This window comes from Felis catus, chromosome D3 (assembly GCF_018350175.1).
Source record: "Felis catus isolate Fca126 chromosome D3, F.catus_Fca126_mat1.0, whole genome shotgun sequence".
Classification (NCBI taxonomy): domain Eukaryota; kingdom Metazoa; phylum Chordata; class Mammalia; order Carnivora; family Felidae; genus Felis; species Felis catus.
In genome coordinates this window covers 8,424,547-8,440,431 of record NC_058379.1, presented here as the reverse complement: position 1 = coordinate 8,440,431, position 15,885 = coordinate 8,424,547, and the positions used below count along the sequence as shown (strand labels likewise).

Here is a 15,885-nt window from a genome sequence, read left to right as displayed (position 1 = left end):
TGAAAGGGAAAGCGAGAACTGGTTTCTGCACACCTGCCATCACCTCACACATGCACCCCAACAAAGGCTTCACTGTCCTGAAGCAAGGGCACTGAATGGAGCCTTGGGCTTCTGGGCACAGTTAGAGAATTTTCAGTTTTACAAATTGGTGTCACAAAATGCACTTCACCTGGGAAACGTACAACCGGTGAATGAGCTTACCGAAGAGATTTCAGAGGGAAGTGGCACAAAGGGGACTTCAAATTCTTCTGTATTATTTTTTTACCAAACAAAACACAAAACCACCCACGTGGCAGTAAAGATGAAGCACATGTATCACACAGACAAATCTCAAGTACAATAGGTGCACTATTCTAGGAAACTAGAACATGCCATTTACAAAGATCAGAAAAATACTAAATATCGTCAACAGATACAAAGCTATCACTCCCATTTTTTTTTAAACTTTTACTGAACACCCAACATTCAATTCAGAAAAGTGGTTCCCTTTGAGAGAAGGAAGAACACCTGTTAATATATTCTTTCAAATAACACCTTTTAAAAAAGTTTCACAGACGAGCAACAGAAAGCAAACACTCCACAATGTGAACTTGTCTGGGTGAAGAATCACACAAAGGGAAGAATCCCGGAAATGCCTCACCAATAAGCAGTTCTTAATGCTTCAACAGTACATCTAATTTCAGGTAGGGTTATCCAAAGATTGGGAATAGAAAACAGAGGAGTTCAGTCCTAAATCAATTTTTAGAAAACTTGAGATAACATGTATACTTTAACCAAGACAAAGACTAGATATCACCACATATTTCCCTGTGACTGATTCAGAAGGCATACTTCAACATCGTAAACTAGTCTAGAATCTTCCCTGAAGGTAATAGTACATAGCATGCCAACTACTGGTTAACAGAACCCTAGAGAAACAGCTCTGATCATGACAAAAATCAAGATATTCCGAATTTGGGAGCTGTTACTAAAAATTTAACAGTCAAAATTACAACTTGCTGTATCTGTGTAGCATGAGTCCAAAGGTACTCACCATAGCTGTAATCTCATCAAAAGACTGAAGAAACTCTACAATTTTTGACTTGTGGGAAGGCTCAACTCGAGCAAAACAGCGGGCATTCAAGCAGGCATCTCTCTGGGCTGAAGGACTGAGCTCATCAAACTCCCGACCCGTAAAAGCCTTTGACGTCACATCCTCGTCCTGCCCAAATATGCCAATGCGGCGACAGATGGCCACAGCAGTGCCTTTGTTGTCCCCTGTGATCATGATCACCCGGATGCCTGCTTGCCGGCAAAGCTTCACAGAAGAGGCCACTTCAATTCTTGGAGGGTCCAGCATGCCCACACAGCCAACGAAAGTCAGATTAGTCTACAGCAAAAGAATCATCTTACGTTAAAACAGGAAGTTCTAGTTTCTCCCCTAATGTAAAACAAGGACCAGTTATACATAAAAAGCAAAGGCCTCTCCCATTTTCCTATGGTAAATTCTGTAGCTGTGACTCTTCTCTAAGATTAACATTTATACAGATACAAATCCAATGAGGAATAGTATTTCTTCCAATGAACCAGAAAGGAATAAAAAACATCACTACCTTCTTGAACCAAATCATCCTTTAACTTTCAGGATAATATCCTGAAAGGAAGAAAAAAAACATACTAAGGAGTAAGAGCATTTTGATACTGGCCACTCTTATGGCCCAGAGGACCAGTTCTTCCTAATGCCTCTCGGTCAGTGCTTCAGGAAGTCACACACCCAGAATTAAAGAGTTCTACTATGAGCAGAGGAGTAGAAGAAATCTCTCAACTTGGATATTTTGACCTTCAGTAACTACCGAATGTTTAAAAAAATATTCCCTATTTTTAAAACATCTTAATTTACTTAAGAGTTGCAAAATCATTTTTACAAGTTTCTTTGGCTCAAGTCTGGACTTTCCTACCTCGAAAGCAACAGACCTGTATTAAACTGTTAACTAGGCATGCTGGAAACAGCACGCTGAATTAGAATGGTGGGGCATTTGGCCTGCAGAAAAACAAATAACCACACCTCTTTCTTGGCAAAAGCAAGACTCATTTGACCTTTTACTGAAGGAGCGCTGTTTGAACACAATGAGTGTGCAGGGTGTGGGGGAAGGAGCATTTTGTTAGCTAACCTCATATTTGATAAAGTTGGCAGAGTCCTCAAGGTTCATTTCTTCTCTTCTCAGTGGGTTGTCATGAGTGGCCAGAGCCAGGCACCGCAGTGTGTCGCTGCCACTACCCCATTCCCTGATGACAGACATGACCTTCTGTTTGACTCCAGGGGTCATAGGGACTTTGGTACTTCCAACCCGAATGTGGGTGCACCTGTCAATGACACCTTCGGGAGCGCCCTGGAAATGTTACAGATTTAGATCAGGAACTGTACTTACTGGGCTCACCCAGGATCCTAATCCTGGAAAGAACATCTCAACTGCAATCTGCTGTACTTGCCTTCACAAACATTTTGCTCATCGATGTCCGGCTTGGTTTGTTTGGTGTACAATAAACTGACATTGATTTTCTATCGCGTGAAAACTCGAGAGTAAATTCTTTTTTCATTAACTGCTTTATGACCTGAAAAGAGAACACACATGGAATACTACTGGGTAACAATTTCTGAATACTTTTCACTTGGTCAACAAATGTTCACTAACCGCCTATTCTGTGACAGGTGCTGGGGTTTAGCCATGGACAGCGAATAAGTTCTCACCCTCATGAAGTTTAAACTTGCCCTCTCATTTGGGAAAGACACACTAGAAGGTAAATGCACATACAGTAAATGCTATGGAGGAAAAAATGTTTAGATAAGGCAAGGAAGGGAGATAGAAAATTTGTGTATGTATAGGTTGCAATTTTACATAAAGTAGTCAGAAGAAGGCAGAGTTTGAGTAAAAATGTGAAGGATGTGTGAGCTGAGAGTGCCGAAGTGCAGGCTGGCATGACCTGGCATGTTCAAGGAGCCTCCGGGCCATATAGCTGGAAGAGTCGCAAGAAAAAGAGAGAAGTGTAATGGCCGGTGGGCAGGGGGTGGCGGGGAGTAGGTGTGGGAGGACAGAAGCAGGTTGTAGGACTTTGAAAGTCCCTTTAAGGCAATTGGCTTTTATAGCAAGTGAAAATAGGAAGATGATGGAGGGTTTCAAGCTCTCGCAGTTGAAGGGGGACAAGGAGCACCATTTAGTACAAATAATCTAAGAGAGATGATGGCAACCGTGGGCAGGAATGGTTGGTCCACAGCACTGCTGCCCCACAGAAGTGTCTACTGTGATGGAAATGTTCTATGGGAGCTGTTCATGTAGCTGTCCTATGTGGCTACTAAGCACCTGAAAAGCCATTGTTCTCTTTATTCTAAATAGCTTTAGGGAGCCTGCACATTAGACGCCAGCACACTGACCAGAAGAGCTCATGGAAGTAACTGAAGACAGAAAAGGTTGAGGACTGGGCTCTGGGGCCTCCCCACCCCCGGTCATATGTGTAAGATCCAGCCAAGGAGTTGGCAGAGGGATGGGAGGGAGGAGAACAAGTGAAGGAATGTTTCACAGAGGGAGAGACCAACAGCTCAGGTAAATGACTGAAAATGACTCTTTGGATTCAGACACTGTTGCGTTGTGTACACAACCATGTTATCTACAACATACACTGTACCTTTTTAACAGTAAAATAATTTTTTTAATGTTTATTTTTGAGAGAGAGCATGAGTAGGGGAGCGGCAGAGAAAGAGGGAGACACAGAATTTGAAGCAGGTTCCAGGCTTAGCTGTCAGCACAGAGCCTGACGCAGGGCTCGAACCCACGAACTGTGAGATCATGACCTGAGCCAAAGTCGGATGCTTAACCATTGACCTACCCAGGTGCCCTACACTAGCCTTTCTAATTTTTATACCTTTGATTTCTTTTTCTTGTCTTATTGCATTGACTGGGGCTGCTGGGACAATACTGAATAGAAACATTGAGAGCAGAAAACTTTTTGTCGCTACTAAGTATGACATTAGTACAGACTCTGTGTAAATATACCTTCAACTTGAAGACAGGTTTGCTGAATTGTTTTTGTTTTGTTTTGGTAGTTTATTTTGAGAGAGTGAGCAAGTCAGCAAGGGATGGGGAGAGAACCATCACAAGCAGGCTCCACGCTCTATCTCACAAACTAAGATCATGACCTGAGCTGAAATCAAGAGTTGGAAGCTTAACCGACTGAGCCACCTAGGTGCCCAGGTTTGTGGAGTTTTTATCATGAACACAAATTTTACCAGATGCCCTTTCTGTATCTACTTAAATGATCTTATGGTTTTCTGTCTTTATTCAATTATGTGAATTACACTGATCCTCCCCCATCCCCCACTCAGATACAAAGCTAGTAATTGCAGAAATCCTCAAGAACCTCAGCATCCAATGTGGGCAGTGACGAGTGCACAGACATCTGTGGGTTCTCTGCCAGGCTGGGTGGACTATGGTCATCCTCTCAGCCAGAGCTGCCTCAAGCAGAAAAAGACCATCACTGAATTCTGCATTATTTGACTCGTATGTATTTACGTGTTTAGTTTCCATTAAGCATTTCCACCAAATACTCTAGAAAGACTGAAGGAATGTGTAGTGATTCTTAGGTGTAGATCTAGGCACCAGATACATCCTGGGTGGAGAGAAGAATACAGCCATTTCTAACAGCATCAGGATAGTCCATTAGGCCTTAAAAAGCTGGGTTCTGCCCACTTCCTCTCTGAACTACAACAGGTTCCTGCTTTCTAGGGGCCGGAGACTGGCATGAGTTCAGATCTGGAAATTTTTGGTGAAGGAGCCCCCATGACAGTCATTACTGATCTCCTCGCTCAGCTGCTGACAAAAAAATGAGGCAGCCATGGATCAAGAAATGGCTTAGTCTGCAGACAAGAGAACAGACAGCCTTGCCCTTACGTCCCGTCAAAATGACAGTTAATACACTGCTTGTAAGCTCCATACTACTTGTTTCCCTTTATCGAGTGGTTACAGGTCTAGAATCAAACAGTTCTAACCCTCAGTCTCTGTGAAGGTTGCCTCTGAGGGACTTAGTCAAACCAACTAATAGAGCTGTCAGACAATGTGGTTTTGCAAGGATGCCCCTCTGCCCCCTTTATCCCACCCCAGCTCACTGCCAGTGTGAGAGTGAGGGCTCTAAAATGGAGACCAGGACATCTCCCATTTTATGGATGCCACAGGAGCTGCCCAGGACCCTTGTGACTATGAGATTGCTAATGGTGGAGTGTGGATCATGTCACAGCGGGGAGGGCCTTAATTCTGGTGTGAGCTTTGTTTTCTTGATAATGTAAAGGAGATAAAATGATGCAAAGAGAGGGTGTTAGAGAAGGAGTCCAGTTCTGCCTCACCCTGTGAAACTATGCTCATCACTGCAGGCCTCAGTTTCCCTGTCTGTGAATGCCAGACTGGACTGGATGGACCCTTTCACAGCCTGACATTGGTGTGCTCACCAAAATGCTTAAAAAACTTGACCGGAGGGGCATCTGGGTGGCTCAGTCAAGTGTCTGACTTTGGCTCAGGTCACGATCTCACGGTTCGTGAGTTTAAGCCCTGCATCGGGCTCTGCTTTGGCATTGTAGAGCCTGCTTGGGATACTCTCTCCCTCTCTCCCCTCCTCAGATTGCACATGCACTCTCTCTCACAAAATAAACTTAAAAAAAAAAAAAACTTGACTGGAGTGCACTGGAGAAAATCAGAAAAGTGAAACAAGAGAATACATTAAAACAGCTACTTTGAGAAATTTTACTAGAAAAGAAAAGAAGCAGAGTGCTAAAGGGGGAAACAAAAAAAACAAAGTTTTAAGATAAAAAACATACTACTCTGTCCTGTGCTGATGAGGATCTACCAGAGATGGAAAATGGATAGTGCAGGAGAGAGAAGTCGGGACTCATGGCACAAAGGGCAGGGGGTTCTGACAGGAGCAAGGATGACAGATTGCTCGCAGTGCCACGGGAGAGGAGGTAGAGCCTACAGGTGCAGACAGCTGCGTATGGAAATTATCTAGTGATTGCTTCTATTTTCTTGGTCAAACAGGTAGCCAGATCATTGTACCAGAGAGCAAATGAGAGAAGGAGATGCCGCCAGTTTGAGGAGAAAGGTATGAATCTACCTAGTTGTCCAAGAGGGCGGGGAACGAAAGACAGTGCAGTGCACACAACACCCCACGCTTCAATACTGACCGAGTTGCAGGCATTTGCTCTTTCTATTTTAGAAAGACCCTTCAATTCGGTATCAAATACATTCATCTTCTCTACTAGGCAAGTGAGAGCAGTCTCTGTAGCTTCCCCAACTTTTTCATACACTCCCTTCGCCTGTATTGGTTAAAAGCATAAAGTGAAAAAGCAGTGAATAAGTTTTTCATCAATAAAGACTTCCCATCAGAGGAGAGCTTGTCTTTCGTTGCACCATTATTGTTGGGGCTGTTTTTATCCTACTCTGGAGCAAATGAGGCAGACAAAAATACACTCAAAGCACATTTTATCTTATTCTAATAACTATATTTTTTATTTCCTTTAACTATGAGAAGCCAATAGTCATAGTATTAATTCAAACAACTTTCAAATAGTATGTGAAATTGCATGTCATTATTTATCATTCTACAGAGTTCACATTCAGGTTCTGATGGAGACTGGCTTGTCTTTTAGAAACCAGTGGGTTAATCTGTAAGTAAAAAGGGAGGAAAAAAAGGTCTACTGTTTAAATTTTATATTATTTTATCTTTATCATCATCATCATCATCATCATCATCATCATCATCATCATCATCATCACAACAGCCCTCTAAGCCTCAGCTCATCCTCAAGGATATAATACTACCTATCTTAAAAAACAAGATTAATACCCTCTACTTTCAGGAAAACATTTCCTCTCCTAGGTTTTCTTCACTTTTGGTAGCCACACTACAAGCCAAAGGAAACATCGCATACATCCTCTTAGTTTAAAAGTGACTGCAACACTCAGAGGATATATGAAAGGTCCTCGGCTTTCTTTGACTAGGTCATGCTGACTCGGATAAAATGGAAAGAGGAAATAAAATCAGAAACTGTTACTTTCCAGAGGAAGGAAGGCTGGATTTTCATTCCACCCACCCCACCTTTGAGCTAGAATAGCCAGGTCTACTTTTTCATTTATGAGGAGCCTTACCTCATTGTAATCCAATGCAGAATCATTACAAAGAGCACAAATTGTTGCCAATTCCACAAGACCATCATATTGATGACATTTCACTGGTTTATCATCTTTATGCCTATCAAAAGAAGAAAAACACTTTTAGAGCATAATGTGGTCATCTCTATTGATTTTTATTTAATTTGTAATATAATTTTGTGGGCAACAGCCTGGCAAGTATTCAAAAGAATTTGAGTGATGGTTCTTAGAAATCTGATGCTGGAGACAACAGAATGTGTCTTTGATATTAGGAATCAACCAGTAAAGACCAGAAGTTCTTAATTAATGAAATTCTTCCACCACAGATATCAATACAGAACAAACCAGCTGAAAAATTAGGCTCTAAAGCAGAGCTAAATAAAAATGAAAAAAGTCACTGACTTATAACCTGTTTTCTCTTAAATCTATACAAGTACCAAACTGCTACAACGGATCCTTTAAATGATAAGGTGGGTTTACTCACACTTCTCCAATAGGTGCATATGTTGACCCAGTTATGGTAAACTCATTAAGGGAACAAGTATCCCCCTCAACCTTGTCCAGAATGAACATCTACAGAAAAGAAAGCGTCAAGTGTTTAAAATGTGCCAGAAAAAAATAATCTCTGCTAAGACAAAAAGCATTTCTCATGGAAGAAAACGATTTTAATGAAACTTATGAACTGAACCTCAGCATCAGATTTTTCCTTATTCCAACTAGATGCTATTTAGGATTGCCTCCCCAATCCATCCAAGAGTCTGAAAAACAGTATCACAGAGGTGCTGAATAAATAAACAACAGGGGCACCAAAGACACAGAAGACAACCCACATGAAATCTAAGTTATGAGGACTCCAGGTCATTCAATTCCAAAGACACAGCAGTAGTCTTCAGAGGACTCTGAATTCCCAATTTCAAATGGCTGGCTGAGAAAGTAATATTAGGTAGTCATGCCTGGGAGCTAATAGTAAAAGCCTGGGAAGAATAAACTCACATTTCAGAGCTGCATAAACATTCCCTGAGTAAAATAAGACAAATCACTTCTCTCCTCCTTCCCACTTATTTTTATTGTGGCAATAGCTCATTTTCTATGAAGCTGCATAACTCCATGTGCACAGTAAGGAGCCTGCAGAACTGACTGAACTGACATCACCAAGGGAACACAGACAGAAGCATGCTTAGGTAAGGATTCTTAATTTTACAGTGACATGAGCTAGTTTCTTAAAGATCAGGTTCCCCCAGCCCCCCTCGGTTTGCTTTTCAATCATGATTTCGAAGCCCGGTTTGGAAGACTCAGATTTAGACTTGTGTTTTCATGCAAATTGAAACTATAACACCTTCTCATAAAACACAGAACAAAAACACAAAGTGCTACTTCAACTATACTTTATGGTGCCAAAATGCCTCTGAAATATGAACAATTAAGAACATGACCAGGGGCGGCCGGGTAGCTCAGTTGGTTGTCTGACTTGATTTCAGCTCAGGTCATGACCTTGCCATTTGTGGGATCAAGCCCTATAGTCAGGCTCTGCACTAACAACTTGGAGCCTGCTTGTGATTTTCTCCCGTGTCCCCCACCCCCACCCCTCCCCTTATGTGTGCTCTCTCAAAACAAATAAAACATTAAAAAAGGAAGAGAAAGGAAGGAAGGAAGGAAGGAAGGAAGGAAGGAAGGAAGGAAGGAAGGAAGGAAGGAAGGAAGGAAGGAAGGAGAGAGTGAGAGAGGAGAGACAGGAAGAAGAAAACGGGATGCCTAGGTGGCTCAGCCAGTTAAGTGTCTGACTTCAGCTCAGGGCATGATCTCTCGGTTCGCTCTGTGTTAACAACTCAGAGCCTAGAGCTTGCTCCAGATTCTCTGTGTCTCCCCCTCTCTCTGCCTCTCCCCTGCTTTCACTCTGTCTCTCTCTCAAAAATAATAAACATTAAAAATTTTTTAAATATATAATCAAACCATTTACAATAATTTAAAACTACTAAACTCAAGTTTAAAAAGAGCCACGTAGTGCTTTAAGGTATCTTTTCAGAGAATCTCAACTCAGATTCAGTAACAAAATCAGTTCATGCTTATTTTAAAGTAACTTTTTTTTAGGGGCGCCTGGGTGGCTCAGTTGGTTAAGCATCCAACTTCGGTTCAGGTCATGATCTCACGGTTCATGGGTTCAAGCCCTGAATCGGGCTCTGTGCTGACAGCTCAGAGCCTGGAGCCTGCTTCGGATTCTGTGTCTCCTTCTCTCTCTGCCTCTCCCTCACTAGCACTCTCAAAAAATAAACATTAAAAAAAAAAAAATTAAAATAACTTATTTTTGCCTCACAAGATTTTTGCTTGTTATATAGGACAAACTTTTAAGTTCTAAAAGTTTTATCTTTTTTTTTTTTTAATATATATTTTTAAAGTTTATTTTGAGAGAGAGAGCGTGCAAGCAGGGTAGGGGCACAGACAGGAGAAAGAATCCCAAGCAGGTTCTGCACTGTTAGCGCAGTGCCCAATGCGGGGCTTGAACTCATGAACTGTGAGATCATAACCTGAGCTGAAGCTGGATGCTTAACCGACTGAGCCACCCAGGCGCCCCACATCTCTCTTTTTTTTTTAAAACTCTACACCCTACACGGGGTTCGAACTCACAACCCCAAGATCAAGAGTCACATGCTCTACTGACTAAGCCAGCCAGGCACCCAAAAAGCTTCATTTCAAAAGCTATTTAGATATAAATTAACCCTGGAACGGAACTAGAGCCACAAACAAGACATATGTCTTTTTTTTTTAAATGAAATTATATAAGAGGATTTAAAACTGTGATGACTCCTGATAAAAAAGGTTCTAATTCAAACATACGCAACCAGTGTTAAATGAGGAAAAGATTCATGTCCAAGATCACATGCAGCAGTATCAGTGACGCCTACATTTTTTTCTAACAGATACAACAACTAAAAAAAGGAAGCTTGTCAAATGGCTCCTTCCAAATATGTTTGACATTTTACAGAAGAGGAACAAAGGACCAGAGAGGTTAAACAAGTGCTCAAGGTTATATAATTATTAAGTGGAAGACAGAGGACTAGATTTAACTACCCATCTCTCCTATAAAAAACCCAACTTTACCCTTTTTTTACCCTTTTATTAGAAGCTGTGTGACCCCCAGACATATCACTTAACTTCTCAGGGCCTGAGTTTTTAAACCTCTTGAGCAGGATTACCAGGATCCATAAAGTCACAATGTGAAAAACTAAGTGCACTAAGCAACATCATAAGTTGACATTATTACCACACACCATGTCATTTCTTTAATGATACAGTTTAAAAAAGTGAGACTTTCAGTTTATACCACGGTCCAAAATATTCTAAGATATTCAGAATTTTAGTTCACGTTAAGTAAATCTGAATGCAAGTGGGCATGGTAGATTACAAGCAAGTAAACCATTTAGGAACTGCATGATGAAAGTATTTCTAAGTCAAGGGCAGTTATGCAACCTGCTGCAAGAAACCTCCCATAGAATACAGATTAGCATCAGCTTTCTGTCACAGAGGTACAACAGAACAAAGAGGCAGGCTATGCTGTTTAATGGAAGAAAACATCTTACACCAGCTAAGAGAAAATATAAAAACAAAAATCTTTTATTACAGACTCTGTTTTATTCTTAGTTTGAAATCTGATTTGCTCCCACAGTTTGAAATTAGTTGACCACTAGCTATTAGCCAATTTACACCTTTTCTGGTTCCAAGGAATGAAAACCTAGGTAAACCTAGGTAGCTGAGTCAAACCCTGCTTATTACCACATAAGAGACAAAACACTTGTCCATTCATTCTAAATTGGGGTCTGGACTACACAAAGAGTTGGTGGGAGTGGGGGGGGGGTTGTGTATCTAAAAATCATCATGAGTTTCAACTTGGCAAGATAAAAATTCCAAGGGTTTAATTGTATTAGAAGAAAAATGATTTCTAATACGAAAAAACATTATCGAAAACCTGGAAATAAGGCCAACAGGATATCCACAGTCCCTTCAATGTCATTCAGAAGCATTACTTTACAGGCTCAAAGATTAGTATTCTAGAAATATAAAACACTGTTCCACTGTGCTATTTATTTATTTAGAGCTCGTTACTTACAGGAGGCTGTGGATACTCCTACAGGAAAGACAAACTGTAGTTTCACTACCCTAGTGACTACTTTTTTAAAAAGTTTATTTATTTGTTTATTTTGAGAGAGTGCAAGCATGGGAGAGGAGCAGAGAGGGAGAGGAAGAATCCCAAGCAGGCTCCGCACTATCAGTGCAGAGCTGGACGCGGGACTCAAACCCACAAACCGTGAGATCATGACTTGAGCCGAAATCAAGAGTGGCGGGTCACTTAACCAACTGAGCCATCCAGGTGCCAGTGCCCTATAGGATATTAACCAGTTTTTGTAATCTAACATACAGCAATTCTATTCTAATATTGAGTACTTCCTCAAATGCTCTTTGTAATCAGTTTTACCATTTTACTGATTCTCTCAATATTTTACAAGCCAAACAGGATCTTTGGTGTCCACTCAGTATTTTACAAGTTGTGTACCTTTGGGAAAATTATACTTTCACTTGTATAAAGTTGTTCAAATAAAATCTAGGGAAAGAACTTAATTCAGCTGTATCAGTATTTCTGTAGTTATTACTTTTCTAAGGGCAAGTTTAAACAGTTTCTTATTTTATCCCCCAAGTGATGGTCAAGACAACCTAAGAAAGAAGGATGAACATAGAACAAAGCAATTATTTGCCTTTCAAGAAAGCATGTCTCATCCACTGTGTTATGAAAACACAAGTTACAAGTTTAGCTAGGCTGGTAGGTAGGGAACTAGCTGCTTTACAGAATTCTCTTAAGGCTGTTTCAGTAACATACATGCACTCAGTGATGGAGCAGTCACCTAACACATTTACAGCCCGTCTATAGTTACCTTCCCCAGTGTAAGTACGTTAACCATGCAGATACCCTTATTTCATGAATTAGTTTTAGGAATTAGAAGACTAAATTCCTTTGAGGCATCAGATTACCTTGGGTTAAGGCTACACACACAACCCTATTTGTTTAAAGTACTTTAAAAGGTATCAAATTACAAATCCAAGGTTTTGATGACATGAGGGCATATTCTTAGGATGAATCAATAACCACCAGCAGCAAAGAGTCTTAAATCACTCCCACTTACCCTGCACACTGACATCTGGTTCGTCGTAAGCGTACCAGTCTTGTCTGAGCAGATAACAGAAGTACAACCAAGGGTTTCCACAGAAGGGAGACTTCGAACAATGGCATTTTTCTTTGCCATTCTGCGAGTTCCAAGAGCCAGGCAGGTGGTGATGACAGCAGGCAGACCTTCAGGAATGGCCGCCACAGCCAGGGCCACCGCAATTTTAAAGTAGTAAATAGCACCCCTGATCCAGGAGCCTCCGTGAACTGGGTCATTGAAGTGCCCAATGTTTATGATCCAGACTGCAATGCAAATAAGGGATATGACTTTGGAAAGCTGCTCCCCAAACTCGTCTAGTTTCTGCTGGAGGGGTGTTCTCTCCTGTTCTGTTGCCACCATCTCATCCCGGATCTTGCCGATTTCTGTGTTAACTCCAGTTGCCACCACCACTCCCATGGCTTTGCCAGCAGCAATGTTTGTTCCCTACAACAGAAGTGGAGGAAACTGATTAGAAGAGTAACACTGCACCCAACTTAAACACCGACTAGTGAACTCAGAACAGTTTACTAGTCTGTGGGTATTTATTAGAGCACCCAGACACTCTCATATTCTGCTGGGCCTTCCAGTGGCTGCTGCTACTCAAAGAACTAGCCATCCAACCTGGACAATGCAGGCAGCATGGTCTGGTTCTTCTTGTTTCTCATTTCATGCAGTTCCTACTTGCCCAGGGAAGCTCCACCCTGACCACCTGCCCCTGGAAACTCTATTCATAATATTGAGCCTGGCTTGCAGACTGGCTTTGGGCTGGAACAGGGCTCTAACCCCTCTGCGTTCCTGACTCTTCAAACTCCATCCGGCCCTCAACCCTAAGCATTCTCCACAGCTGGCTCCAATAGCTCAACCTCCCTGCCCCCACTGTGATCACCTATAACAAGCAGGGCCACCAGCACCGTGAGCTACCTTGAGGACCTCCACTCAAGCACTGGCATTCAGAAATCATGAAATCAAGTAGGAGCACTCTCTCCCCACCCCACTTTACTTCCCAGTGCTGGTGTGATACAACTTCATGATTTTCACTGTAATCCTATAGCACTTTACTTACTAGGAGTGGCTAGGCTCCCAAACTAACCCGTATACAAATACCTACCATTTGAAGTATTTTAAATGCCAAACAAGCAAAGCCTATCAATTTCTCAACTTTTCATTTCAAAAAAATTTAACAGAAAAACTGGTGTACAATGAACATCCATTTTACTTTTCACCCAGACTCACCTCTTATTATTGTTGCCACATTTGCTTACTTTCTAAACACACACCTTTTTCCTGTGATCTACATACTGATATCATCCACATCATTTAAAAACATCTTAATAGGCTAAGCCTTTCTCACACAGATCTACTTTTCTAGGTATACAGATAAAGAATTTAAAGGTGTTTGACCTGATCTTTACATTTGACAAAGTACTTACAGAAAACAGCATGTTCTTCTTATCTTGGTTGACGGCCCGTGGGTCTGGGACAGGGTCAGTGTGCTTGATGACAGACACAGACTCACCTAAGCAGGTTGAGAGAAGGAACCATTAGATCTGTGCCATCCACATGTAGAACCTGGACCCTCACTCATTTAACTGCTAGCACTCTCAGGATAAAAGACCCCATCTGCTCGAAGGAGGTGAGCTAGTAAAACTTAGAAACTAACTTCAGAGCAAAGAATGTCAGGATTAAAATTAGTACAATTTCAAAATAAACTTAATTTTGAAATAAAATCCCAGTCAACTGCCTTTATTTCCCACAGTAACTATTCAAATCTAGTCTGTTTTCAGGTATCAATTTTATACTCTAATACTGTGAATATGTATTTATATGTATTTGTTGTAGTTGCACATTCACACTAATACTTCCAAAAAAAAGGTGAACATATATTCTTAACACACTAAAAAACTAGATACATTATATTACGTAATGAGGAGCATCAATGGGACACCTGTTCAGTAATGTCAGACATGAGAAATGAAAACATAGTTTTAGAAATATCTGCATTAGTGATGAGTGATCAGACCATTCTATTTCAATAAAACAAAACTGAAAAACATCAGCAGTTGCACTAAAAACACCACATGGTATATGAAGGACAACTTCTTACAACTTTTACAATGTCTCATTGAATTTGGTTTCAACTTTACTTAACATCACTTATGAAAATAACTGGGGTCACTCTGAGTAATGCAAAATACGGCTCCAGTTATTAAAACTGGAACATGATTAACAAAAAACATTTAAGAGATTCTATAAAAAGTTTTAAAAGTTAATTATTTCTATGGGCACACGATGAAAATTTTATATGCACAACCTAATCAGTTTCCCAACATTTTATGGCTTAATCAGCTTTCAGCTATTGCTGCTAATGGGAGTTTTAGCAAATAAGCTATTCATAACGAAACAATAAAAAACAGAGCTCAGGCTACTCACAATACTACCTCCCATTACTTCAGCTGCTTTACAAAACTGATAATCAGATAAATCTTGATTACCTTTGGATTTTATACTCTATTTAATTCAGGTTAGCATTGTGTCTGAGTTAATCTTCTGACCACCTTACTTCCAGTTAATATGAACCCTCCCCCCTAGACTGTACCTTTATCAAACAAAAATGGAAAAATGTTCCAAACAATCTCAGATCTAAACATGCAAACTTCAGGCAGTAAAACATTCACCATTTTGGAAGGTGCTAGCTTTTGTTAATTCTACATTTGATCATTGCCAAGTATGATAGATGCAAGAGTAGCATTCCTCCAATGAAAAAAATTACAGCTCTGGAGCCTTTTTTTCCTGACTGGAAAAACAACACTAAATAATTCATTTTCCACAAAAGAGAGAGACAACACTTCAACCTGAAGATTACTGCCCTTGCTGGGCGCTTGGGTGGCTCAGTCGGTTAAGTGTCCGACTTCGGCTCAGGTCATGATCTCGGGGTGAGTTCGAGCCCCGTGTTGGGCTCTGTGCTGACAGCTCAGAGCCTAGAGCCTGCTTTGGATTCTGTGTCTCCCTCTCTCTCTGCGCTTTCCCTGCTTGCATGCTGTCTCTTTCTCAAAAATAAGGAAGGAAGGAAGGAAGGAAGGAAGGAAGGAAGGAAGGAAGGAAGGAAGGAAGGAAGGAAGGAAGGAAGGAAGGAATACTGCCTCTGCTAATGTAGGAATTTGTAACTTTTTTTTTTTTTGAAAGCTAATTTTTGGTAAAATTTAAAGGGGCCTTAGGAGATGAAAGCCAAGTTTGTTTTTAAACCTCATACATTGGCAAAAAGCCTAATTTATGAAGTTTTAAGAAGTATTTTGGAGAGGTTAAGTGAAGTACGATAAAGGGACAGTGAGGCAAGAGTCAACTCTTAGCATGGGATCTGAGAGAATCTGCACATTCAAAGACTTTCCAATGTATAATGTTTACCTGTGAGAATGGACTGGTCAACTCTCAGAGTAGTAGATTTGATGGAAGTTAATCTTATATCAGCAGGAACTTTGTCACCAACTAATTGGGGAGAATAAAGGCAGTTAAAATAAGCAACTCTG

General features: G+C 40.9%; 1 protein-coding gene and 1 long non-coding RNA gene across 4 annotated transcripts in view; one reads left to right on the top strand and one right to left on the bottom strand.

The window, feature by feature from the left end:
* The window catches only part of ATP2A2 (ATPase sarcoplasmic/endoplasmic reticulum Ca2+ transporting 2), a 58,755-nt gene that overhangs the window by 8,685 nt on the left and 34,185 nt on the right, over positions 1 to 15,885 (bottom strand). For both annotated transcript variants that reach the window (NM_001009216.1, XR_002737073.2), the window contains 9 exon segments: positions 1,034 to 1,369; positions 2,151 to 2,369; positions 2,470 to 2,592; positions 6,203 to 6,334; positions 7,167 to 7,269; positions 7,654 to 7,742; positions 12,341 to 12,805; positions 13,792 to 13,877; positions 15,764 to 15,844. In NM_001009216.1, coding sequence (NP_001009216.1) covers positions 1,034 to 1,369; positions 2,151 to 2,369; positions 2,470 to 2,592; positions 6,203 to 6,334; positions 7,167 to 7,269; positions 7,654 to 7,742; positions 12,341 to 12,805; positions 13,792 to 13,877; positions 15,764 to 15,844 — 1,634 coding nt within the window.
* LOC123381396 lies at positions 3,811 to 8,727 on the top strand. Of its 2 annotated transcripts, none has more exons than XR_006588276.1 (3): positions 3,811 to 4,532; positions 6,057 to 6,120; positions 7,496 to 8,727. It is a non-coding gene; the product is annotated as an uncharacterized LOC123381396 (long non-coding RNA). The 2 variants fall into 2 exon arrangements; XR_006588277.1 differs by having other exon boundaries at positions 3,816 to 4,532; positions 6,057 to 7,639; positions 8,249 to 8,727.